The sequence below is a fragment of the Sinocyclocheilus grahami genome, unplaced genomic scaffold (assembly GCF_001515645.1).
Source record: "Sinocyclocheilus grahami isolate Dianchi unplaced genomic scaffold, SAMN03320097.WGS_v1.1 scaffold1.1, whole genome shotgun sequence".
Lineage (NCBI taxonomy): Eukaryota > Metazoa > Chordata > Actinopteri > Cypriniformes > Cyprinidae > Sinocyclocheilus > Sinocyclocheilus grahami.
In genome coordinates, this window is record NW_015505180.1 from 1335116 (window position 1) to 1362139 (window position 27024).

At 36.4% G+C, this 27024-nt stretch overlaps 1 protein-coding gene across 3 annotated transcripts in view; it reads right to left on the reverse strand.

Moving 5' to 3' along the window:
- Positions 1–27024, reverse strand: part of LOC107565244 (glutamate receptor-interacting protein 1-like) — a 98519-nt gene that overhangs the window by 6114 nt on the left and 65381 nt on the right. For 2 of the 3 annotated variants that reach the window (XM_016250808.1, XM_016251515.1), the window contains exons 12-21: positions 26649–26794; positions 24492–24572; positions 17145–17214; positions 15113–15258; positions 11565–11769; positions 11074–11213; positions 8664–8840; positions 3301–3469; positions 843–881; positions 440–551 (exon numbers count right to left, since the gene is read on the reverse strand). In XM_016250808.1, the coding sequence (XP_016106294.1) occupies positions 440–551; positions 843–881; positions 3301–3469; positions 8664–8840; positions 11074–11213; positions 11565–11769; positions 15113–15258; positions 17145–17214; positions 24492–24572; positions 26649–26794 (1285 nt within the window). The remainder of the gene's footprint in view (positions 1–439; positions 552–842; positions 882–3300; positions 3470–8663; positions 8841–11073; positions 11214–11564; positions 11770–15112; positions 15259–17144; positions 17215–24491; positions 24573–26648; positions 26795–27024) is intronic. The other variant, XM_016252230.1, reaches the window with a different exon arrangement.

The following is a 27024-nucleotide window of genomic DNA, read 5'->3' on the forward strand; positions in this document are numbered from 1 at the left end:
ATAATTGTGAATAAATGAAGACAGAATCTTGGTGAACTACACCTTAAACATGTCATAATTAGTTTTGAATGCACCCGTAGGATCTGAAGTGGATGCCAGTAGTGGTTGTCTGTGAGCCCCACCCCCCTTTCAAGCAGGCCCCCAGTAAGAGACACTGAGCCCATTAGCATGAGGAGAGCACTTGGGTGCCAGCGCTACAAGCAAATAGGAAGCCCAAAGAAAGGAAAGGGGTACCAAGATGGCCAGGTTTCTCTTATTCAGAAGCCTGTCTGGCTTGTCCTGGAAAAAGAAGGAGCTGTTACACAAAACCCGGGTTGGTACAGCATGCTACTGAAAAAAAGATTGTGTAGGGGGAGTTGATGAATGGAAAGAGCTAGAGGATGAACGTGGGGAGAGGGGGATGAACACAAACGAATGCCATTTTTCTTCCCCGCGCTACCTCAAGTTCTCGCAGGATCCCGGATTGGCCGCACGTCTCCAAGTCTTCGAGCGCTTGGGACCAGAAGTTCTCTTCCTGGTCAGGCTCAGTCCCGTCATGTCCCACAGTGAACCTGTTTGAAACACAAAAGGGACGTATTAACCGTCTGGTACATCAAAACAGCAGCAGTCAATGAGCAGGCAGGCGTCACAGTGATGAACGCAAGGGACGACCAATGATCTGTGCAGGCTATGGTGGGGCTCTTGAAGAGAGACACATACACACACACACCCGGTGCGGTCGGACACACTGTGATGGACGGTGATGTCCTGGTGGATCGTGGGGCTTTGGGTTATGAAGTGAAAGGGCCGGATTGGTTTGGGGAAGCAGTGCAGGTTAACAGGCACACAGCACTGAACCTCACCTGCTGTCTGAGATTAAACCGGTGGGCAGCGTGGATGCCCTGTAATGGGAGATCAGCTTCAATCAATAACACAAACGTCAAACCAGTTCACTCAGTCACTTTTTAACAGCAGCGTTTTAGACTTCACATCTTGTATATAAGACATTTTGAGGGCAATTCATTTAAAAAGCATTATAATACCATTCTCAAATGCTAAAGAAATTTGTGTTGGAGAAGATGGGGGAAGTTTTGCATTATGCGTTTTTTCTTATTTAAATACAGACTGCAGAATATTTGAAAAGACTGAATGCATTAAAGTTACAGTAGTTTCTTCTCCGTAGAGAAGAGTTTTTATCCTGCTGTTCTAGAGTGTATCTGATATAGACATGTTTTCCAGATGATTTGTTGTAGTTAAATTTGTAGTGGTTTAAAGTCAACATGAAATGGTTTGCATTGCAATCCATTTTACCTCAATATTAGAGTGAAAAAAAAATTGTAGGTTGGGGATTTACAGAGACATTGCAAAGTAGAAAAAAAGAAAATAACAAATTACTATTCTTTAAATAAAATTATTATCTCCCAAAATGTTTGGCGATCATTTGTTTTTATTATTATATATGTGTAAAACATCAACCAGTGTTGTTAACGTTAACTAAAACTATTAAAATTGTTTTTCGCATTTAAAATGAATTAAAATAAAATATAAATATTGAATGAAAAATTTAGTAAAAGTACTAAAATGAAAAAGAAAAAAAAGCTAAAAAATGTAAATAAAGCTTTAAGCTGAAGTAGTAAAATGAAACAAAAAAAGAAATGTAAGCCAAATAGAAAATAAATACATTTAAATAAAGCTTTAAGTTGAAGTACTAAATGAAATTAAAGCTGAATAGAAACATGAAAAAACTAAAACTAATAAAAATGTCAAGAATAAAAAAAATGACTAAACCTTAAACTACAGTTAAAATGAAAACTGAAAACATAATAATAATAACAAAAACTAATAATAAATACCATGATAGCATATAAATAATACTAAAATAACACTGATGTCAACCTTAATACTAAAACAATTCCTTTGGACAATTGGTTGTATCCACAATTAATTGAATAAATGCTCAACTGATAAGTGGTTATCATAACCAATCAGCTACAACTACTGGATGAAAGCTCTGCCAGCTAACTAATATTTATGAGCCAGGCTGATTTATTTCAGTTCATTCCTACACCCCTGATTTTATTCGTCAGGTTTTAACTGGATTGTGAAATGTTGGCACAATATGCACAGATTAACTGTGCACAGTAAGACCAGGTATGTGTATTAAGAAAGTAAGCAATGAGGTCCGCTTTGATTTCATGTTGACTTTAAGGCAGCTCACAGTCACCATTAAACGGGAACTGTACAATCCTGTGAAGAAAACTCAAAGGGTGATCATAACTCTAGTGCCAGCTAAATACTTAAAAAAGGCCCCTTTCCTTCCTAAGAGCCGCTGGCTTCATTACTGCGCATAGGGGCCCGTTACGTCTTTGATCTACAACACAATGAATCTGAATTACAAATATCCAACAGTATGCGCTAACAAAGAATAAAGTGAAATCACCCCAGAAACGATCGATCAAAGCTCCAGTAACAGTGCGTTTGACAATACAATGTGCTGCAGATGTACCGCGCAGATCAGTTATTATGACTGAGAGTCACATTTCGGGTTGAAACAAAGACTATTACACACAGAATTCAGAGAAATGTTGCTGAAGACCCACTTAATGTGAATTTTCAAGTCAGTTCACTTAGAAATTATTTTGATGGTCTCGTCTAAGATTGTCTTTTAACAATATTTAATGAATTTGAGAAGTCAACAAAACATTTTTATAGACGTGGTTAAGCAGCATTGACTTCACACAATGCCTTTCTGTAGAGTCTGGCACTAAACTAGTCCATGTCTCAATGGATATTGACACTTTATTACTTCATTTTTAGAGAAGTAGTAATAACTTTTATGGAATAATAATGTCTGCAAAGTTCATTGCTTCAATCCGTTTCACTCAGAAGCCTTGTGTACTCTGCTAATGTAGTCTAAAATCCTTTCAATGAATTCAAGTCATTACATTAACCATCCAATAGACCTGGCGGCCTTAATATATATTAATATCTCATCCCAAAATGAAAGTTCTCTCAATATTTATCCATTACTTGTCATTATTTTCATGTTGTTCCAAACCTTGACTTTTTTCTGCTTGACAAAAGAAGAATCTTTGAAGAACTTTCATGCAGCTTTCGAACACAATGACAACTGATAGACCACAACTGTCAAGGTCCATAAATGTTTCATGAATAAAAAACAACAGCATACAGGTTTGGAACGACATGACGAGTGAATAGTGAACTATTCCTATAAAAAATAACAAAATGAAGATTCATTATATATGCTGGAATGTGTATTTAAACTATTCAATATAAATTACTAGTAGTATGTTGATGTACCCGCTAGCACTTGGCCTGTCCCATTCATCCACACCGAGTCCAAAGTCCGGCAGGATGTTGTTCCTCTGCCGGCTGCTGTTCCCCGGGGAGAGGCTGCCCCGGCTGGGCTTGGCATTCCTCCACTCATGGCTGTGGAAATTGTAGCCCGATGCCTGGAAACCTGTGGGAGCTGAAACAAACACACACATGTCGAAAATGTATGTTTTGCTACTTCTGCCAATAGTGGGTGAACTGATAAAATGTACAAGCCATAATAATAATATAATAGTGGTCTGTTTTAGATAAATTCAGCTGAACCAAAATAGTTAAACTGAAATAATAATAAGGCTTAATTAAATTCAGATAAAATAGCTAAATTATTACATTGAAACAAAACGAATAACTAAAATTAATAGTAATAATAATAATAATACTTTTATAATAGCTAAATAATAATAGCTAAATTCAGCTGAAATAAAATTATTCCATGAAAATAATAATAATATAAGGCTAAATTCAATTTAAAATAGCTGCATGACTCATTGAAACAAAACTAATAAATAAAATAATTAAATATTATTGATAATAATAATAATATTAACATTAACACTGATGGCCAAAACAAGCTATTTGAGCTAAATTCAATTTAGAAAAAACAGCTAAATGTTTAAATTGAAACAAATAATATAATAAGAGTAATTATAATATTAAGAGCTATTTTAGTGACAAGTGACGTGACATGTGGCCAAGTATGGTGACCCATACTCGGAATTAGTGCTCTGCATTTATCCCATCCAAAGTGCACACACACAGCAGTGAACACACACACACACACACCGTGAACACACACCCGGAGCAGTGGGCAGCCATTTTTTGCTGCACCCCCCGGGGAGCAGTTGGGGGTTCGGTGCCTTGCTCAAGGGCACCTCAGTCGTGGTACTGAAGGTGGGAGAGAGCGCTGTACATTCACTCCCCCCACCTACAATCCCTGCCGGTACGAGACTCGAACCCGCAACCTTTGGGTTACGAGTCCGACTCTTCTAACCATTAGGCCACAACTTTTTTAGCTAAATTCAATTGAACTTAAATATTTATTTCAGTTGAAATAAAAAAAAAATATATATAAATAAATAAACAAACAAATAAATAAGTTGTTTGACAAAATGCACTGCTGTTGCTTATGCTGAAATTACCAGCCAACTGGCAAGGTCACAATGTTACTTGCATTTGGCACTTGGCAAGTACTTTTGTACCCTGCACACAACATTAGCCTGCTGATATAGGAAAAATGCAAAAATCAATTTGACTGTGAATGAGACGGAGAGAAAAAACAAAAAGCTATGCCAATAAACTGTTCCCAAAAGAGAGAGTACATGTATGCATTATGCTGCACTCTCACACAACACCGCCACAGGAGCTCCTGGATGCACAGGTTCCCAGGCTTCCATCATTAATCTGGCTCAAGACTGCTGGAGGGCAGGGTGACGACTATAGGGAGCGCAGAGAACAACATGCTGCCTGTGTTCACACACTCATCTCCGGTGGGAGCCACAGCATTGTGTTTCATACGCTTTGCTCTGATTCTCCCTCTGTGACCACCGCCAAGCGCTGCATAGCCTCAGGGTTTTAAGATTCACCAGCTATTCAATAAGGATTAACTGCTTGTGATTTGCTCACCCCTCAGGGCTTGAGAAGGTGTAGGAATCCTTAATAAGACTCTCTCGATAGGTATTTTATTGTTACGTCGCTTTTTCAAGGAAAGAATTACATTCAGACATTAATATCCCTCTAAACTGCGCATGTGCAGCCGTATGCTACTGATGTAGCTCCTACGCAGAGAGCAGTATGCAGGAGCCAGACACAAAAAGGCAAACAAAACCAGCAACATCTCGAATCAGAGTTAAAATGTCTAACTGCATGTCCACTGATTTTCAGTATGGAATTAAGGCTGTGAGAAATCATGTGCCTTTTTCAAGGAAAGAAGTACATTCAGACATTAATATCCCTCTAAACTGCGCATGTGCAGCCGTATGCTACTGATGTAGCTCCTACGCAGAGAGCAGTATGCAGGAGCCAGACACAAAAAGGCAAACAAAACCAGCAACATCTCGAATCAGAGTTAAAATGTCTAACTGCATGTCGTCCACTGATTTTCAGTATGGAATTAAGGCTGTGAGAAATCATGTGTATGGAAAATACACAATGCTAATTGAAGCGTGAATGGCGAGTAAAGGACAACAGTGCTGAGTTCATAGTGGCACCAAATGTCAAAAATAATGACTATTATACACATACAGAAGCATGTTATTTTATATTATTACAATTATTTTTATGCCTTGCTTTCTTAAGGTCGTGACAAGAAAGACATATCAAAAAGACAAAAGAGGCTAAATATTATTATTATAATTATATGAGATGCCTATATTTAGATGGTTAAAAATGACTGAAAAAATTAAATAAAATTGCAAAATAAAAATATTTATACATTTTTAAACAAAATATTTTTGAAAAAAAAATATAAATAATATTAGTCTACAAATGTACTCTGGGATAAAATAATAAAATAAGATGAAGAAGCAGCAGCAGCCTACCAAATAGCCTATATTAAACATTTCACATAATAACACACAAGTTTGGTAAGTGTTTCAGATCAGGTGGCCCAAGGTTCTGTCCGGCAGAAATATGTTTTACTCAGCAAGAACAAAAATTAGATGGAATATTGCATACAGGTAGACCATTAATCGTATTAGACGTCAGACATATGGTTTCTTTAACTTTCCCAGGTTTCAAGTTCAGAGTCAGCTTTGGCCTTATCTCTGGATCCAGCTGTACTAGTTGAATCCCATGAGAGCCAACAGTTTGCCAGCAACCTTAAATATATACTCTGTCCACATCATCCATGATTTAAGGGGCAGATTGTTGCTCTCTCTGAATGGTTTCCGTACCTCTGCAACCATCTCAGATTAATTTATGTATGGAACAGTGAGAGAAAGAGAGCAGCGCTGCCTGAGGAGGGAGAGCAACCATATAAACCCGTTAACATGAGCAGAAAGTGTCTTTCCACCCCATCAGAGCGAGAGACATGGAAAATAACATCGAAGATGAAAGGTGGTTTTAAAGAGGTGCATGTCAGCAGCACTGGGATGAATTAATCATCACTATAAATTGAAAATGACTGATGACATTGTTATGAATGGAAATTAGGGACAAGTTTTGCTCACTGATTGACAATCATTTAGATTCAAATTATATTCGTACCTAGATTTGCATCTCCAGAAGGAAATAGTGCTTGGGTATTCATTGTATTCATTCACAAAAATATTTTCAATATAAATTAAATGTAACTTAAATAGCTAAATTATTTAATTGAAGAAAATAACTAAAATATATTTATATGAATTATTATCATTACTACAAACAAACAAAATAAATGTTTTTAATTTAAATTCAACCAAACTAAAATTGCTAAATGAAAATAGCTATATATTAATAATAATAATTATAAACTTCAATTGAGCTAAAATAGCTAAATGATTCATTGGAGAAAAAAAAAACTAAACTCATTATTATTATTCTTATTGCAAACAAAAATAAAAAATATAAGATGTTTGACAAAATGCATTATGTTGCTCTTGATTAAGATGAAAATGGCGAGATCACAATGTTACTTGCATTTGGCACAAGGCAGAAAATTTACTGTATACATTGAAAAATAAAATTATATATATATATATATATATATATATATATATATATATATATATATATATATATATATTAGCATAGCTAAAACTGAAATGATCTACAAAGGAAAATTGTGGTGAAGAAATCTTACTCACACTTGAAAATTTTTTTTTGTAATTAAACCTTGAGAATCAATAAACAAACTGTTATTTCAGCAATTATTTTCACTAATATGCATATACATGGGTAAGCGTGGGAGCAATGCTTGTATGTATTATTCATAAATTAATAGGAACCATTTCTCTGAATTAAACAAATGTGAGATGTGCCTACTTGGCATCCTCAGAGCAAGTGATGATTGCCATTAGTTTTGACCAGGAGGCCTCAGTGTCAGGAGAGCTGACTGCAATTCAGACACATTACTGGCGAGTTATCCAAATGACCATGTGTATCCCAGTGTCATTAGGACTCCTTTTCCACTTAGTAAAATAATGCATTTTTCCATATTAACCCCAGCACTGTACCACCAGCTGGCCTAATAAAACAAAACATATCCCACTGCAGATTACTCCAAATAATTACTTGAGTAAATACATATCTGCAGGTCCAAAGAGAATGGAAAACTCAATTAAACCTACATTAGACCTGCTGGGACTCATCCAAACACCCAGGATGCAATGGGATCAACACTGCTGGGGATGTAGCTAATGTGAAAGCACAGGTGGTGTAACCATGGTGACCGTGAGGAACCCATACCAGGTTTAAAAAGTTGGTATTGTGATATTAAAGGGACCAATTCTGTCATTATTTACTCACTCTCATGTCATTATGTTGTCAAAAAGACAACAAAAACATCCATAAGTGATTGACACAACTTTTGAGCTATATAGTCTACTGAAACCATACAATCTCAAATCTCATTTGCAAATACTCAAATCATCATGTGATTTCTTTGAATATATGCAAGTGCAACTTATACAATAAGTGAATGGGTACGAGAACTGTTACACTCCAAAAAAGGATAACAAAAATGTTTTAAAAGCACCATGAAAGTGATTGCACAACTTATAATAATACGTTTTCTGAAGTCATACGATCTCAAATCTCATTTGCATTTGACAACATTCAAATCGTGATTATGTGCTTCGTTTGAATATATCCAGTGCTATGGTGAATTTTGTTATGGGTGTCATTTTTGGAGCTCCGTTTTTATTGCAAAAACTTTTTGCTAAACCTATTTTTTCCTGTTTTCGGAAATAGAAGAAACATGGAATGACATGAAAAAATTATGCTAGAATTTGAATTTTTGAGTAAACTATTCTTTTGAGGTTATCATGACAATATTTCCCTCAAGTTAGAATGGGATCATTTCTACTCCAACTTATTAACTAGAAACCAACTTTGACACCTGCTTGTCACTGACCATTTCGGAAACCTTTTAAACAAATGTCGTTTGCAATTAGAAACTGAAATGCCTGCTGGAACATTCTAAATGGCAGATATAATTTAAACAATTTACAAAAGTAATTTTTGGTTTCACATTGTAAGGCTGAAATAATGTAGCTCCAAGTAGATTTTTGCCTAGAGGGTACTGAGACATATTTACTGCGATAAAGTTGATTCAAAACCTGAAAGGTAGAAACACTAATTGCATTTCGTAAAAAGTACTAAAACATTTTTAAAACCACATTCAAATTTACCTTGGGTGCTGAAGGTGGCATCAATGGCAGAGCCATCCCAGGATTCCACTGCACTGTCCACGCTGGGAATGGTGGTGGAATAGATGTCTGAGAGTTTACTGGGTTTCTGACCATCATCTTCCATATCGCTCAGATCGTTCAAACAACCCGTTACTGAGGGCTGCTTCGGGCTTGCCACTATAGAAAGAAGGAAATAAAGAAGATGATTGACTCAGCCCATGTATCACAGTCAACAGACCAGAGAGATCCAGACTTTACTGGAAATTGGGCCCACAAATCAGTCCTCATTTGATCTTTTGTTCTTGGATAAGGAACTTTACCTTGTCTACTGTCAGTCTACAGTATATGATAGATGGAGACAAAACTAATCAGACCTTAGGCTTTAATGACTCACGGCTAGGCAGCTTTATTGCTTTTTAGAGCTACAAAGATGTACAGTTCTCTGGGAGTTAATGGGTGTGAGAAAGCGTGATAGAGAACATTACGGTGAAAGAAAGTGCCAATCAAAAGTCTTGGAAATATATTACGACAAATAATGTTTAAAAAAAAAGTAAATAATTTAAATTAGAGAATAACACAAACAGAAGTATGAGAATTAAGTAACCAAAAAAGGTACACAATATAATCTTTTCTATTCAGTATAAATAAATAAATATAAAAAAAATCTAATAAATAAAAAATATATTAACATTTTTTTTTATAATAATAAATAATTAATAAAATTTAGATTCAATACGCAGGCACCATTTATGTATTTGTACACAAAATTAAAGTATTTTAGCATAAGCCTTTAGCTTGGAAGGTTTTTATGAGAAGTGAGTTCAGACTTTTGACCTGGGGCCCGTTTCAATAAGGAGGTTCAACCAACTCGGAGTTAAAACTTGAACTGAGTTGACTTACTCTGAGATGGGAAACTCTGAGTTTTCGGTTTCAGAACAGCTGAATTGAATTAGTTCAATCAACTCCGAGTAGGTTTACTCTGAGTTTAGTGCGTGCACCACGACTATGAAAAGCCATGATCAATGGAGCTCCGATATTACGATTCACCATGGCAACAGCACCCGACAAAAAGATGTCTGCATTCTTCAGAGTCAATACGAGTTTAATTCTTATCACTGTTATAATATCACAGGTGAAAACTGGCAGAATGGTAGGTTATTGAACTAATAGGCTATTCAAAATTAAAATAGGCCTAATAATAAGAATAATTTAAGTGCATTTTTCTTATCTTGCAAATTATCTGCCAATAGGGTAAGAAAAATACGGCAGCGGCTATTTACACTAAGTGAAATTAGCATACTTTCTTAGCGATAGATCCTATTTACATTAGGCTAAGTGCATATAGCTCTAGATGCTATTTACACTTAGTGAAAATAGTGATATATTCTATTTACCATGTAAAAGTAGTGTGCAGTTCTTTGCAATAAGTGTAAATAATAATTAGATGCTATTTATACTGGCAGATACATACTATTTGCACCTCATTATTGTTGTACATTAACAGGATGCAATAATAATACAAGAGTGTAAATGATTATATTTATTACAATTATAAATACTTTTATCATTACTAAACACTCTTTATTTTCTTCATTTTTATTGAAAATAAATTCTAATGTGATGGGAAAAGTGAGAAGAGCGAGCACGGCAAATGCCGGATTTTAACCCGGTAAATCCCATCACAAGCTAGTTCTCCGCGCCCAACGCGTTACTGCCTACACCACTGTAGCCGTTACTCTCGCCCGTCGTATTTAACCTTGTGTGACATTGGAGGGCGGCGCTACTGTAAATTTGTACTTAGTAATAGACACTCCGAATAATCTTGTTTTCTATTTGCATTAAGATAATTTTTATTACCACACTGGCAGATGATTTTACTTAAGTAAAATGCACTTAGACCCCCACCCCCCTAGGAAACAAGACTAAATATCTTATATAATGTTCTTATATAGAGAATCCATATTGATTTAAGAATTTTTAGATATTTGTACTTGAAATAAGAAAAAATACTTTGTAAGAAAAGCATTTTTGCAGCGTGCATGAAAGTATTTAAACATTTTGTATATTTTGTATACAAAATTTTGTATATTGCACTTTAAAAAGGGGGAGGAGACCGTAAGAAACTCTGGGTTTACAGAAGAAAACGTGCTCCTGACTAGGTTAGGTTCACAGAGTAAGTTACCATGGTAACTGACTCGGGGTATAAGCTACCTCCCTTTCAGAAACGGGCTTGACTTACCCTGCTTTCTCGGGTTTGACATGCCTCCCATTCTGAAACGGAAAACCCAGAGTTTCCCTCATTTCAGGGTTAACATACTCAGAGTTTTCACTTAACCTCCTTTCTGAAACGGGCCCCTGTAGTGTACAAATAAAAAGCCATTAGGCCGTAAGTGTGCATGTCAGCACTCACATTCTCCCTGCTTCTTGATCTTCAGTGTGACGGACTCCCCTGCCATCTGCAGCAGGTGGATGGCCTCACTGAGAGGTTTGCCCTTCAGACTGTTGCTGTTAATGGCCAGGATGCGATCACCAATGTGGATGGCACCGGTCCTGTGGACACCAGAGCACACCAACTCACTCTTGAAGGGCAACTGCAATGTGTCATTTTAAAACCTTTTTTTTTTTTTTTTTAATTCCATTTCCTTTTTTTTGTTGTTGAAAACATGATTTAATTCTAATGAACTATGGCTGTTCATAGATTAAAATACTTAATTGCAATTAATCTCTTATGTTGCCTCCAGGTAATTAATTAACATATTCAGTCATTTCTGAGTGTTTTTATATATAAAAGAATATTTTATATTTGTATAGTATATATTTATAAAGAGATATACAAGACATATGCATCTTAAATGTGATATTTCTTAACTGCTGACAGGCTTGAAGACTGCCAGAATGTACCTCTCGGCCAGGCCACCTTTAGTGAGGCTAGAGATGATGATGGGGTCGAAGGGCTCCTCGGTGCCCGAGATAGTGATGCCCAGCGGCCCGCCGTAGCGTTTCAGCTCCACTGTGTAAATGATGGCGCCAGAGCTCTCCTGCTCGTCTGCAACACAGGCCAACAGCACACGGGCGTCCCTATCAACACTGCCATCACGTAGGATACCTCACAGAGGGGCAGAGAGCAGAGCGAAGACACCCCTCACAACACCGGACAGAGAGAGGAGGTAGGGAGGGGAGGGATGGAAGGAGGATGGAGGAGTATTGACCAGAAAATAAGATATCCGTGGAGAGAAAACATGAAGGAAAAGGAACCGAAAGAAAACAAATAGAAATGGGATAAAAATACTGGGGCTGTCAATTTAATGCAGAACTGACCATTCACTTAGTCCTACAATTAGCAACTACCTTAGCATGCCATCTGCCATGTTTTTTATTTTTATATTTAAAGATTTTTTTGGATAATTTATATATAGATGTATAATTGCAATATAAAAGACTTGAATCACATTTATAAATATTTGCTGAAGATAATGTATTCAATTTATAAATATATCATAAATTATATATTTTATGATATATAATTAATATTGCAATTTCATATCAATACACACACACACAATTGCAATATTAATTATATTTGAATCAGAAATATACATTTGCTGAAGATAATTTATAATTACAAAATATAACAAATTTATACATATATTATTATTATAAATTGTTATTATAAATATGTAATTTTCAGATTGCATATATATAATTTGATTAATCAGCACATCATGTCATTAATTGGATTAAAATTGATAATTGATTGACAACCCAAAAAAAACAACCAAAGTAAAAGAGAGAAACAACCTATTATGCTCACAAAAAGCAATAAACTAGAGAGTAATGGAAAGCGGAAAGAATGGGAAAGGAAGTAAAGCCAATTGGAGAGAAGAATGATGTAAGATAATAGAAGTGGTGCATCCAGGAAAAAAAAGCAAAAAATGAGAAACAGAAAATACAAGGGATTGGCAAAATGGAGATATTCAAATGCATAATACAAAAAAATGGGATATTGCATCCGTGATCCATTTCAAAAATGGATACTGCACCTACCTCTACAAATCATACACGTTATCATCCAAAGGAGAACTAAACCTCCATATCCTGGACCCACAATGCATTTCAAAAGACTAAATGTCAGATGACAGACATTTCATTTTGCCCAAAGTGCATTCAAGCTGTAGATGATATCAGTATGTGTGTCCTCGGGGGATTCTCGTGCTAGTTGCTCTACCAGCTGAGCTACAGGAATCATAATGTAAATTAATTATAAGACTGAACTCATTTCGCATGCACTCAGCAAAAACAGACGTGGCTACAGCAACAGCGAAATCCACTTTAAAGTGTTTTATAAAATATTTGTGGCGCTGATTCATAACGCTCAACATCAATTAAGAGGTCAACCTGCCCATTTTGACATGGCTATGCCGAGAAGGAAATGCGCTAAAGAGAAAGAGAAAAATAGAGGAAAACTCGCAGATCCTCAGGGCAATCGTTGTCATCTCCCACCCGCATCCACATATGAAGCGCTGATATCTGTCAGATCACAGCAGCTCTAGCTGCATTCGTTTGTGTGTGTATCTGTATACGCTGGGGGTCTGGGGATGTTCGTTAACACGAGGTTGGCTCATTACGCCTTTGTTTTTTTGATGATGGACTAATGGAGAGATGGGAGGGAAATTACCCCCATTTAGCACGCCAGTCAGCACGGCCTCTCTCAGACTGATGATTTGTTGTCACAGCTCTAAAAAAAAAAAAGGCTTGTAAAATATGAATGTCGACCTTAATGTTCCCAGCGAGAAAGATCTAAACGAGCCTCTGGCTTTGGACGTGAGGAACTGAAACACACAAGGTGCCATTTCACAGGCACAATGGATGTCCTGGATGAAATATGAATGCCAGATAAAAGTGATTCGCAGTTCTGCTTTGTAGTACGAGCATAACGCCTCTGTAGCAAAGGATTGTGGGTAATGCTTTGGGGAAAGCTGGATGAGGGCTCTAAGGGTTTCTAATCAGATAATTGAACCAAACGAGCATTAAATTGGAACGATTAAACCTAATTTTCTTCTATGAGTACAATGCTAATAGTGTTAAGGATGAATTGTGAGGTTGCGGGAGCGAGGGGAGATGTGTATGTTGCTGTAGCCCAGCAGAAGAAGCGAAAGGTTTACCAGAGGGTCCTTCGGAGATAATGAAGATCTGTGACATTTCCAGCAGCAGAGCCACTTCAAACCCTCACAGTCTCAACATGGGCTACCTCAGCGTAAAATAGAGGCTAGTTGTATTTAAGAAAGTCATTTGGGTTTGGAACAACATAAGATTGAGTAAAGTATGACATTTTAATTTTTTGGCTGAATTATCTTTGTAAAAAGAAGGCTGTCAGCAAGGAACACCATACTTTAATCTATTAAAAAAAATGATCAAGCAGTAAGTAGGCACTGAGGATGGGCGATATATTTTCAGATTGGTCGAATATATTCATGATTTTGTAGGCGAAATAAAAGCTATGATTAATTTATTCTGTGAACGAACGTTTGAAATAACAGTCTTGACCCATAAATGGTTAGCATTAATTAGCTATGTAATCTCAATATCTTGGCTCCTTGTAAAATAAAACTCTTATGTTCAATTTTGACTGTCAGCCATCTTTCTAAAGTACTATTCATTTAAAACCCTGACCTTTAAGCAACACTGTGCATATTATGATGTTTTTAATGTGCTTTAAACTCTCCATTAAGTTCTCTAAAGAGAGTATCATTAAACTAAATTCGGATAATTTCAGATAAACTAAATATCAGATTGAAAAGACTGCTCGTCTCTCTATCCTATCTCAGATTTGGACTTCAGCAGCAAAAACAGAGTAAGAGCTGGAAAGATCAATTCATTTCCGTTTCAATTAATCAAGTCATTACTTTGATTCAACAATTCACTCAGGACAGACAATCAAATATGTTCTTCAGTTCCTTTTTTCAAGTCAGATAAAAAAATTATATAGATATATTTAGATATTTATATTATTTTTCAAATTAATATATATCATTTGCATAAAAAAATTGCTTTATTTTTTGTTTACTATATTAATACATAATATATTATTAGTATAAATATACACAATTATGTAGTTATGTAAGGTGAAAAATATCAAGATATAACTGTTTCATCTCTGTACAGCACAGCTCAACTTGATATCTGTTTTCTGTCCTTAAGGGACTCATAGCTAATAATGCTGCCATGTTTTTTCTCATCTCGTCCTTTTTCTGTCCTTGCCATATCTTTAAAACCAGATTAAATTAGAGTAAGCTAATCAGTCAGGTTTTAATAGCTCATTATTTATCTTGATCCTGGCAAACAAACGTTTGCATTGGACATCTCTAATGAGGTCTTCTATCCTTGCATGGGGGTTTTTAGTGTTGATTTGAATCCGTGTGGGGATTGTAGTTGCAGAGGCTCAGAGGTACCTGAGTTGTCCTCGTCCTTGCGGATCTTGAGTTTAACCAGGTCTTCGCACTGCTGTAGGATTTGAACGGCATCCTCCATGGAGCAGTTATCTAGACGGATGTTGTCTATTGCCAGAAGCTTATCCCCCAGCTCCAGGGTGCCCGTCCTTTGAATGAGAACAAGAAAAAACAGTTACAAGCACAAATGTTTCAGATTTTTTAAACTAATACATCTCCATTTCATCTCGTGATATTTTGCAGAAAGGTTATTTTCTCCCTTGCACAGACATTTACACATTTCGGTGTAGTCTGAGCTCACATTCTGCAAGAAATCACATCCATTATTCAGTGTATTGACCATGGTACACAGTAAAGAGCAGCCAGAGGGGCTGACGTAGATCCGATGCAAAAAAAATGACTTTTAGCATATTGTGTGTCGTTCTATATTCAGATTAGACTCTGAGATGTAATCCTGCCTGAATTCACAATTATTCCACTACTTCTTCATATTAAATGGCTCACTTATTTTTAGGCTCTTTTAATAGAGCTGAAATGGAGGAGAGCAAGATGTGAAAGATTGCGAGAGCCAAGGCCATCTAACATGAGGAATACAAAGACGGACAGACCCCGTATTTAACCACTCCACTGTGTACACAGCGGTTCACAACCCAATTCTCTCTCCTCCTCGCATAATTATCAGGTAAACATATGTTCTATTATGTAAAAGCATGGGAAATTAGAGTTTGTGTGCTGAAAGAGAGGTAATTATACAGCTTCCCCCAACAACCCTAACTATTGCCGTGGAGAATTTTTTCTTTTTTTTCCAGCTTTGTTGGACTTTGTTAAATAGTAATAATATTTCACAATATTGTTTACTTTTTTAACAAATAAATGCAGACTTACATAAGAGATTTCCTTGAAATAAATGAAACATTTTACCAACCTGAAACTTTATACTGTACTATATCTCGAGCTATGAGTGAAAAGTTGTTATAAAAAAAAAAAACTAAGCTAGTCAGTACAGGTAGATTAGATATTATTGCGAACAGCCCCGCACAGACCTCACAATCAACAAAAATGCAGTCAAACAGCACTCTACACCTTTCCTCAGGGCAGCCGCTGAGATTTATGTCAATATGGAGGGTTACACATTCTCCCAGCCGCACTCAATCAGAAGCCCTCCTCTGTAGCCTGGAGAAAATTAGCATTTATATGCATAAGTACGCTTTCACAGGTCGATGCAGAAATAATACGCTCATAGTAATGCTCAATTCTGTGTGCAGATGTCATTATATTAGCCATTTGGGTCTAGTTGAAGCTATTTAAGGCATGGGTGAAGTGCTAATTTGGATGAGAGTTTAGAAATGCAGTGCTGGAGTTTCAGCAGCCATTATTCTAGTCTTCCGTGTCACATGATCATTCTAATATGCTGATCTGGTGCTTATTTCTTCTTATTATAAATGTTGACAGTTGTGCTGTTTTATATTTTTTGTGGATTTTATCCCCCCGGATTTATCTTTGATAAAGAAAGTTCAAAAGAACAACTTTTATTTGAAATGTAATAATTTTGTAACATTCTAAATGTCTTTTTACTGTCACTTTTGATCAATTGAATGCGTTAAATAAAAAGTTAAATAAAAGTATCAGTTTCTTAAAAAAAAAAAAAAAACTTACTGACCCCTAACTTTTAAAGTGTATATCATGCAAAATACGAAAATAAATTATGTTAGGCAACTCAAAGCAAGCACAATTATTTTAAAAACTTTCTTTTTTGCATTTTATTTATTTTTTTTAAGTTGTGCTGAGTCAAAATGATCGGAGGATGTTATGTTTTTAGAGCGCGTTTTGTTGAGTGAAATATTGTGCAGTCAGGTAGAAAACGTAATCCATCTATTATGTATTTTTTTCTTTAATATAGCAAAGCGAGAGATGCTGGCGGGTGTAGCTGCGTTAGAGGCTGTATGAGTTATTATGCAGGAGATTAGCGTTTCTATGGAATTTAAGAGTACATTTTAAAGGAGATATGGTGCAAGACAATGATGCAAGGCGGTACCTGTGCGCCACGCTGCCTTTTTTTATGTCAGAGATGATGAGTGCATCTCCGGGCTTCCTACTGGAAGGAGCTGTGAAGAGAGAAGAGAACAATCAAACTTGTTTAATGGCAAATCTCACTCATTTTCTGTAGGCATCACAGCTAATTATCTAACTCTGAGTCATTCTTAGTTAACAACTTAGAAGTTTTTTAAAGGTACAATACTTTCTAAAGGTTCCGCCTTGCTGACAAAAGTGTCTTTAAAGTTGGAGAGAGAAAATCTGATGACACAGCAAGAGCTTTGTATTGACTTGTAGTGCCTCTTTGCATGTTGGTGAAGAACTAGCTGCTTTTGGTAGCATGAACAAGTACTTGTCAGTCCAGTCAAGTCGAAACTGATGGTTGTGTTGTCTATTTTACAATTTTCCAGCTCTGAGAATGACATGATGACACTGCAAAAGATGCCACTCAATGACTGACAATGGAGATGCTCATTTTCCACAGAACCAGGTGGACGATAGTCTCACAGCAAATAATAGTACATATATAAAAATGACAATCTTTAACCATAAAGAAAGCACTCTGAACCAGCCTGAATGGTTTACTTGTCTTAGTGGTTAAGACCAACAAATAAGCTTAAGCTTTGGTTTAAGCTGTTTTTTTTTCCCACTAGGGAAGTATAGGATAGTTGTTCTCGACCTTTTTGACTCTAAAGCCCCCCATCGTCCAACACAATATTCAAAGCTCCCCTCATATACAGTACTGTAATCTTTTCTCTCTTGTATATCTGCTGTAATAATGACAAAACTGCTTGTTTTTAAACTTTTTATTAGGAGAACATGGTTAAGTTATTGATATATTAAACAAATTAACCATGATTTAACTATTTTGTGAATGCAGATGTTTCAGGATCTGTATGTTCTTCAATAAAAACAATAGTTATATATATTACATAATAGTAAAAACCTCTCTATATTACTATAAATTAATAAATATATAGCATAAAAATGCTGCCAGCTCTCTAGGATTTGGAACAGAGACATTACGTCAGTGTGAAATAGACCTTTTTAGCAGCTCTAGTCATATTCTGGTGCACAGGGGACAAATGTGAGTGCATAATCACATGTCATATGGTCGCTAACCCACCAGGAGCATCTGGAGGTGTGATATCAAACTTCTCGAGTGACGCGCCAGATCATTTTTCTCTTAGTAAGAGCTCAGGGTGATTCATGTTCACTTAATGCATCACAGACAGACTGGAAGGTCGTGTCTTTTTCACTTCGAATAAGACAAATAAACTCTTTTGTTAATCCTGCTCACTTTTCTACTTAATATGCCTTCCAGATGGTGGGCCAGCTTAATCATCATCAATTCTGATGCTCTGTGCAGCCTGCCAGTGATGGGGAATTGTTCTATGCTGCCCTGTGGGGGTCTGTTCTTTAAGCTTTCACGCATTGAGATGCCGAGCATGTGTCCATGTCGGACAGACGGTTCCAGAGGTTTTCTGTGGTGGGTTGTTACGGTTCGAGATCAACCCTGCAAGCTCCAATTGACAGAGCAGCTTGATAACTTGAGAACTTGATTAACATGATGGACTATCTCAAAGCCTATACAATAAATACATTTATAAAAAATATAACAACAATAAATAATTTAAAATACAAAATATGTATTTTTGTAAATAAATATAAATGTATGTAAATATAATATATTTTTTGAATTTATATATATATATATATATATAGAGAGAGAGAGAGAGAGAGAACAGACTAAATATATTTATTTTCATATATTTTTTAAATATAATTAAAAAAATGGCCAGACAAATGCATAACTGGGGTTATATACTGTAAGGGGAAAAAACCCTCTCTAATGCCTTTTCATCTGTAAATAAATGAGTAATTAGATAGATAGAGAGAGAGAATATATCTTCACAAATATTTGTATTTTCAACAAAGATTCAAAATATAATGCATTTGAAATATGCAATCATAATGATATAATTGGATATTTATTATACAAATGCATATTTTAACAAGGAATATATATTGAAGTGTGACTATGTATAGTGTGGTGGGAAAAACATCTCTAATGCCTTTTTACATGCCTCTTTATTCAGCTAATATGACCTGAAAGACCCAAATTAGAGCTTTATTTCCACATTCAAATTAAAAAGAGAGAGGTTTGTCTGTCGAAAGATGGAGAAAGGTCAAAGATTCAGTCTCGATGGTAGGTACTACAGCACTAGCAGTCTAAAAGAGGAAAGAAATTGCTTTAAGGATGTCAATCAGAATGAGCTAGGTTTGAACAAGCTAGCTGAGAGCAAACTGTCAGCAATAAAGTTCATGAGGTGTATCTGACAATTCAATCTCCAAATGTTAGATAGTTCTCGGACCGAAGAAATAATCATGTTTTCTGCTCGGCTCAAAGAGAGCACATGTCTGCTGACCTTAAAGGCACCTCACCATATGCTGCATTACAGCGGTGTGATGTCACCTTCAGATGGAGCACATCAAAGCACATCCTTTCAACTCGATGAAGCTCTGATGAATTTTACAGCAAGCATCCAGAGCAAAAAAAAAAAACAGAGGAAAAAAATACTTCTTACATAAACAGATACTCAAGCTTGATAGTATGTTTTGGAAATCAAGCAACAAGATGATTCTTATTTGTCAGACAAGCTACATTATGACATTGAGAACAGAAAAGCTACAGCCACCTTCTGTCTGCTTCCTAGTGGCACTGTGGTTGCCACTGGTAGCTGATTTGTCATAGTTTCCTCTCTTGTGCTTGCACTGCTATTTGGGCTAACCGTGATAAATAGCATGGCTCATTCACAGTTTCTGCACTTTGCCTGCTCATATTGGTCTGGCCAGGTGAATACCAATCTTGACACAAGCTAAGTGTCCAACTGGAACAATTGCATGAAGTAAACACTTGCTTTGTGTATCATCTGATCCGGTTTCTACAGTAAAACTTCATGTGGTGGCCATGGTGATCTTCAAATGCATTTCTTAGGAATTAACCTGGCTTTTTTGGGCTATAAAAATCCATTTTTTTTGTTTATTTGAGCCAAATCTGTAGTCTAAGCAGCCAAATATTATCTTGTCTTATTCTTCAAGATGCCACCAGGAGAATAAGACAAGGTAATCTTTAAGGAGAAGTAAACAAAACATCTATAAACGTGTCCCACCATGGCTTTATTGGTAGCTGTGAAATACAGGCCCCGCAGAGGCACAAAGCGGAAAGCCATTAAACTGTTCAGGAAGGCCACGAGAGCTTGGCAAAGCCCATATACATAAATCGACACGTGGATAGGACAGTTCTTATTTGTCAGACAAGCTACATTATGACATAGAACAGAAAAGACAGCCATCTTCTGTCTGCTTCCTAGTGGCACTGTGGTTGCCACTGGTAGCTGATTTGTCATAGTTTCCTCTCTTGTGCTTGCACTGCTATTTGGGCTAACCGTGATAAATAGCATGGCTCATTCACAGTTTCTGCACTTTGCCTGCTCATATTGGTCTGGCCAGGTGAATACCAATCTTGACACAAGCTAAGTGTCCAACTGGAACAATTGCATGAAGTAAACACTTGCTTTGTGTATCATCTGATCCGGTTTCTACAGTAAAACTTCATGTGGTGGCCATGGTGATCTTCAAATGCATTTCTTAGGAATTAACCTGGCTTTTTTGGGCTAGAAAAATCTATTTTTTTGTTTATTTGAGCCAAATCTGTAGTCTAAGCAGCCAAATATTATCTTGTCTTATTCTTCAAGATGCCACCAGAAGAATAAGACAAGGTAATCTTTAAGGAGAAGTAATCAAAACATCTATAAACGTGTCCCACCATGGCTTTATTGGTAGCTGTGAAATACAGGCCCCGCAGAGGCACAAAGCGGAAAGCCATTAAACTGTTCAGGAAGGCCACGAGAGCTTGGCAAAGCCCATATACATAAATCGACACGTGGATAGGACAGCCTACGTCTTTCTTTCTCTTTCATTCCGAGCCATAAAAGTTGACTTTCTCAGACATCCTGCTGGTCCTGAGCCAAGTGGAAGCATAATTGAGTAGACTTTCTTTGCATATATATAATATTGCTTTAATAGAATTGGATTTCTCTGTGCAGAGTGCATATCTCCTCCGGCACTCTGTCTTCATTAGTTAAAAACGAGCTCCACCCATTCAGTGCAAACTCCATGATCTTTGAATCTTAAAGGGATAGTTCAGCCAATAATTACAATAATTTCATTATTTTCTCATTCTTACACAGTTCCAAACCCATATGACTTTATTTCTGCTGTAGAACACAAAATTAGATATTTTTATGAATGTTCAAGCTGCTGTTTTCCATGCAATTACCATGAATGGGGGTTACAAGAGGATTCAAAAAGGATTCAAAAACACCATAAAAGAGACTTGTGCACTGTATTTGAAGTTTTCCGAACACATTTCAATATAGTTTTTGAGGAACAGACCAAAAAGTCATAATTCATTGAAAATCTTGTTGTGTTTATAGATGACAAAGCAAAGTTTTTGGTCAATGGACTCACCAATGTTTTAGTGAATTGAGTCTTTCTCCATTTATTCTAAATCTTTTGATTCATCATTCAGTTTACTAAACCAGCATGAATCATTTGTTCATGAATTGGACTGATTCACAAAGTCAACTCACTCAATTTATCCTGAATTTAAAGCATCACTGAATAACACCTTGAATTTCATTTTTCTTTTGCTCCCACAAAACTATTATAAGGTTTCTATGTAATACAGAGTTATATAGACCTTTTATTACACTTCTATGGTGCTTTGTGAATATTTAAAGCTCCAGTTGCCATTCATTGTGCCTGTATATTAAAAGAGCCATCAATCTATTCTTCAGAATTTCTCCATTCATGTTGCATAGAAGAGATTTTTTGGGGGGTTCTGTTAAACTATTATGTTTATTGATATCATGGAGTCTTTGAGAAGACGCAGTGGAATGGGAACCAACAGTTAAGGGAATTTTTTAATGATCTGAAAAGCAGTTACAGAAGTACTTTAGCACAGGCACAATAGTTTGCCTGGTTCATTAAGGAACCGTTTGCTATTATCTTTGGACTGTGCATATCTTCATAGCCAATCCTGGGAGAATTTGCCCCATCAAATTAGTAACAAATGTGAGGACTTGTACACAACCAGCAAGATAAATACTTTCATTTAGAAAGTGTGGAGGACGACGAGCAAAATTGCTTTGGAGGTAAACAACTCTGCAGCTTCAGAGAGAAGCTATTACTGCTGGGTTGTTGCATGGGGTCCACCAATGTATTTTACGAAGACGCTTACTGGCTAATAACAGAAAGTTCGTACCATAGTGCTGTAATGGGGAAAACAGTCAATGTCACAAAACCAAGCTGGGATGAGGTGATGAATCATTCTGGCTTGACAATGCGGGCGGGCATTGATGAAGCAGCTGGCAAAAGCTTTGAGCGTGGGGTTTACGAAGCAAGCTCTGCAGAGCCCCTGACTGCAGGTGGAAAACAGATTGAATTCACAGGCAGATCCGTCTAGAACTACCTTTCCAAAGAGTCAGGTGATGGTAAACGAATGACACAACAGGAGAATAGACACAGTATCTAGTAGAGGAAGAAGGGAAGGATGATGGCTTGGAAAGTAGTCTAGTGTAGAGGACAGAGGAGATAAAAAAAGCTAAGAGTCAAAAGCGTCCAGTGCAAAACCGATATATAGTTGAAAGGCAGGATCCCAAGTTCAATGCCTTAAATCCCCACAATGCACCAGACACCGGCTGCATCTGAATGCGAAAAAATATGTTTCAAAATGCAGTTTTGTCACATTGACTGTGCCTTCTCAGGCATTTTACAAGGGTAGGAAGCAGTGCTGTTATCATTAACCAAAACTATTAATAAAAACATCTTTGTTAATTGAAATAATTCTGAAATAAAATACAAATATTAGATGAAAAACTACAAACAAAAATGGGAAATGTTGCCTTGGCAACTAACTGCAATAGGTTTAAGATGAAGTACTGAAATAAAACAAGACAAAAATGTTTGTGATTATTTTAATAAAAATAAAAAAACAATAAAGATGACAAAAGCACTAAAAATAAATTTCAAATGTAAACTGAAAATATAAAAGGTAATTTGAAATATTAATAAAAAATATAATAGAAACTAATTAACACCAGCAATCATTGAAATACAAATGGCATTTGATAAAGTGATTGAAAGAATTTTCCTTTTCTATGAGTATTTGTAGTCACAAATTTGTATTTTTTGGTTATCCCCAAAGCTCACTGGAATTCTTTATAGATCATTAGACGTGATATTATGGTGCCCTGGGAGACCTTCATATACAAAAACACATCACACAACACTGAAATACACTGAAACTGCCTTCAGTTCTGGACGCAGCCACTGTGACCTACAGTCTGTGCCTAGCAATTAAATTTACTATTGCAATAAATAAGAGATAATATATACTTAGGCACTCCTTTTCATGCAGAACTTCAAAAATGTAATAAGCACAAACCCTCTGAGTAAGAAAGTTTTTTCCCAGCCCCCTAATAAGCAACAGCTACATTATTTCCCCAGTAACCCAGTAATAAGTCACCCAGATGTGTTTTTTTAATGCCTTTGAAACTGAAACAGGTTAAATGTCACATATGTATATCTCAGTGATATAGGCAATGAAAGAATACCCAAATGTGTAGACTTATTTCTAAATTTGTGGACACACAACACTGAAATTGCCTTCAGTTCTGGACGCAGCCACTGTGACCTACAGTCTGTGCCTAGCAATTAAATTTACTATTGCAATAAATAAGAGATAATATATACTTAGGCACTCCTTTTCATGCAGAACTTCAAAAATGTAATAAGCACAAACCCTCTGAGTAAGAAAGTTTTTTCCCAGCCCCCTAATAAGCAACAGCTACATTATTTCCCCAGTAACCCAGTAATAAGTCACCCAGATGTGTTTTTTTAATGCCTTTGAAACTGAAACAGGTTAAATGTCACATATGTATATCTCAGTGATATAGGCAATGAAAGAATACCCAAATGTGTAGACTTATTTCTAAATTTGTGGCCTGGATAATGAACCGAAAAATTCTGAAGAGGCAATTAAAGCTCCAAAGGAAAAAGTGGTAAATTATAAGGTAATTTAACAACAGTCTCTCACTGTATACTTTCTTACATTTACATTTATACATTTGGCAGATGCTTGTATCCAAAGCAACTTCATTCAAGGTGAATGCCTGCCTTAACATGCACCATTAAATATAATTTTTACACCTGGATTGAAGGTCAGAGAGCACAAGCAAATACAGTCTAATACGCATAGAGGAACTGAGAGAAGAATACGTACAGCTGATGGTGATGCCCAGTTCCACACCTGGCTTCTTTGGTAGCTTCACATGGAAGGTTCCACTGCTCGGGATAACCGATTCTGGATGAGACAAGGACAGAAATACAAAAAGGTCGATTTTTAGATGCAACTCTATCGATATCATCATTCTGGAGTTTTAATAATTGCAAATTAATAGATCATTTTGAAACCAAAAAGTGGAGATTCAAATGAATGTCCAAACCAACACTTATTAAAGGGATAGTTCACCTCAAAATGATAGTTCTGTCATCATTTTCTCACCCTCATGTTGTTCCAAACCTGCATGATGATCTTTTTTCCGTGGAATGCCAAATGAGATGTTTAGTAGAATGTCCAAGCTGTTTTTTCCATACAATGAACATGTGAGGACCACAGTGGTTTTCATTGAATGTAAAAGAGTAGCTTTCACTTGCTTTGCTTTACATGTAAGAGAGAAAGCATATGGCAGCACAACATTAATTTTTTTTGGGTGAACCCTCTCTTTAAAGTGACTTGGAGACAGCTGTTAAAAATTCAGTCTTTCTCTCAGGCAGAGATGTAGACAATCTTTCTGACAGAAGCCCAGAAAGCTCGATCTGGGAAAGATGGGAGAAAATAAACCTTCATAAAATATGTCATTCTCTGGGCAGTGAGTCAAACTCAAAAAGAATGACAGAAGTGTCAAAGCGCTCAAAGAAAGAAAATGCACAGCTCTCCAGTGACCCGCCATTAAACATAAAGACCTCTGCTCTAGAAATGATCATGCAGTAATTCAAGCCAACTCATTTAATCCAAATCAACAAAAGTGTCTTTTAAAACAACCACTTGGCCTGAACGATAAAGAATACTGTACAAGCAAAAACACGGTTAAGTTGTTCTCCTTCAAGCGCATCCTTTCAAAAGCAAATGTTATTGCTCTGTGGTAAGATATTTACATTTTATTGGGTTGCACAGAAAAGTGACATTCAGTTTTCAAACTGAGTGTTGCAGAATGGAAGTAAGCGGGTCTTGCAAATAATGGTACATTCATGCCATGCCAAAAATATAATTTTCCAAATTCAATTAACAAATAAATTAAATCACGGTTCAAAAGTTTGGGGTTGGTAAGATTTTTTTTATGTTTTTGAAAGAAGTCTCATGCTCAACAAGGCTGTATTTATTTGACCAAAAATTCAGTAAAAAACTATAATATTGTGAAATATTATTACAAATCAAAATAATGTTTTTATTTGATTATATTCTAAAAAGTAATATATTCCTGTGATGGAAAAGCTGAATTTTCAGCAGCCATTCCTCCAGTCTTCAGTGTCACGTGATCCTTCAGAAATCATTCTAATTTGAAAACAATTTGTGAACTTTGACTTTGAGTCAGATTAGAATTTACAGATACGAAGAGTTGCCATCTGAAATTTTTATCTAAAATGACAATTTTTATCAGGCTCCTATAATTATGTTCAGTTCTTTCACTTTAATGGCATAGAAAAGGACCTATACATTGCCATTAAAGTAAAATTACTGAACTTAAACACTGGAGCCTGATAAAAATGCTAATTTTAGAAGAACATTTCAGATGGCACTTAGAGGCTTTTGCATCTGAACTCTTCATACTCAGTTTTTGTGAGCAATATGCATTAGTCGGTTAACGGACAGGAGGCGATCTGTGTTAGTGGCGTAAGGCTGAGACTATCCTTGAAGTCGTCAGAAACACATTTTAAGATTCCTGATAAGCTAAATAAAAGAAACTAATTAAATATCAAACCAAATTAAACAAGACAAAACACTAGGATGACAAGCTAATTACAGCGTGTCTCAAGGACTACAGACGTTCGACGTGGCCCATACTGGGATTACACTGCCAAAGCACAGCACGAGATGGAAAAATTTGAGAATGTGTGGTGGATTTTCAGACGAGAGTATATAAACAGTATTTTTATGTGGATGTCCGTCCGGAAATAGTACCTATTAAACCACGGGCCACTTGTCTTGCAGTACTAATCATTTCTATGCATCAAACACATGCCAGATGGTTGGGCTCTCAGAATTATGGCATAACTTTTAAAAAGAAAAGAAAAACATTAGGACAAACGTGGGATGTGGCCAGATGGATCTTTCATCCCCAAACAGGTTTGGAATTGATGAATCGGTACGTGTCCCCACCTGCTACGTCAAACTCAATCTCCAGTGTGACTTTGCTGGTGATGCTGGAGTCCCTCAGCAGCTGATTGGTCTCCTCTAGCGTGCTGTCCTCAGTGGGGATGCCGTTTATTGACAGGATGCGGTCGCCAATCTGCAGGATGCCGCACCTGTGCACAGAGAGCAGATTTAGCACACCATTCCTCTTACACTAGCCAACAGACTAGCTGTGCTGAATGCATAAAATAAAAATAATGGACTGGTGTAGAGGGAGACAAAAAGGGGACCTGGGACCCAGGAAATGTCTCACACTGACCAGCCAACAACTTATATTATGCCAGCTGGCGCCGTTAAATAGACATTAGTGAGTGGATGTGACGCTTTAGCCAAAAATACAAAT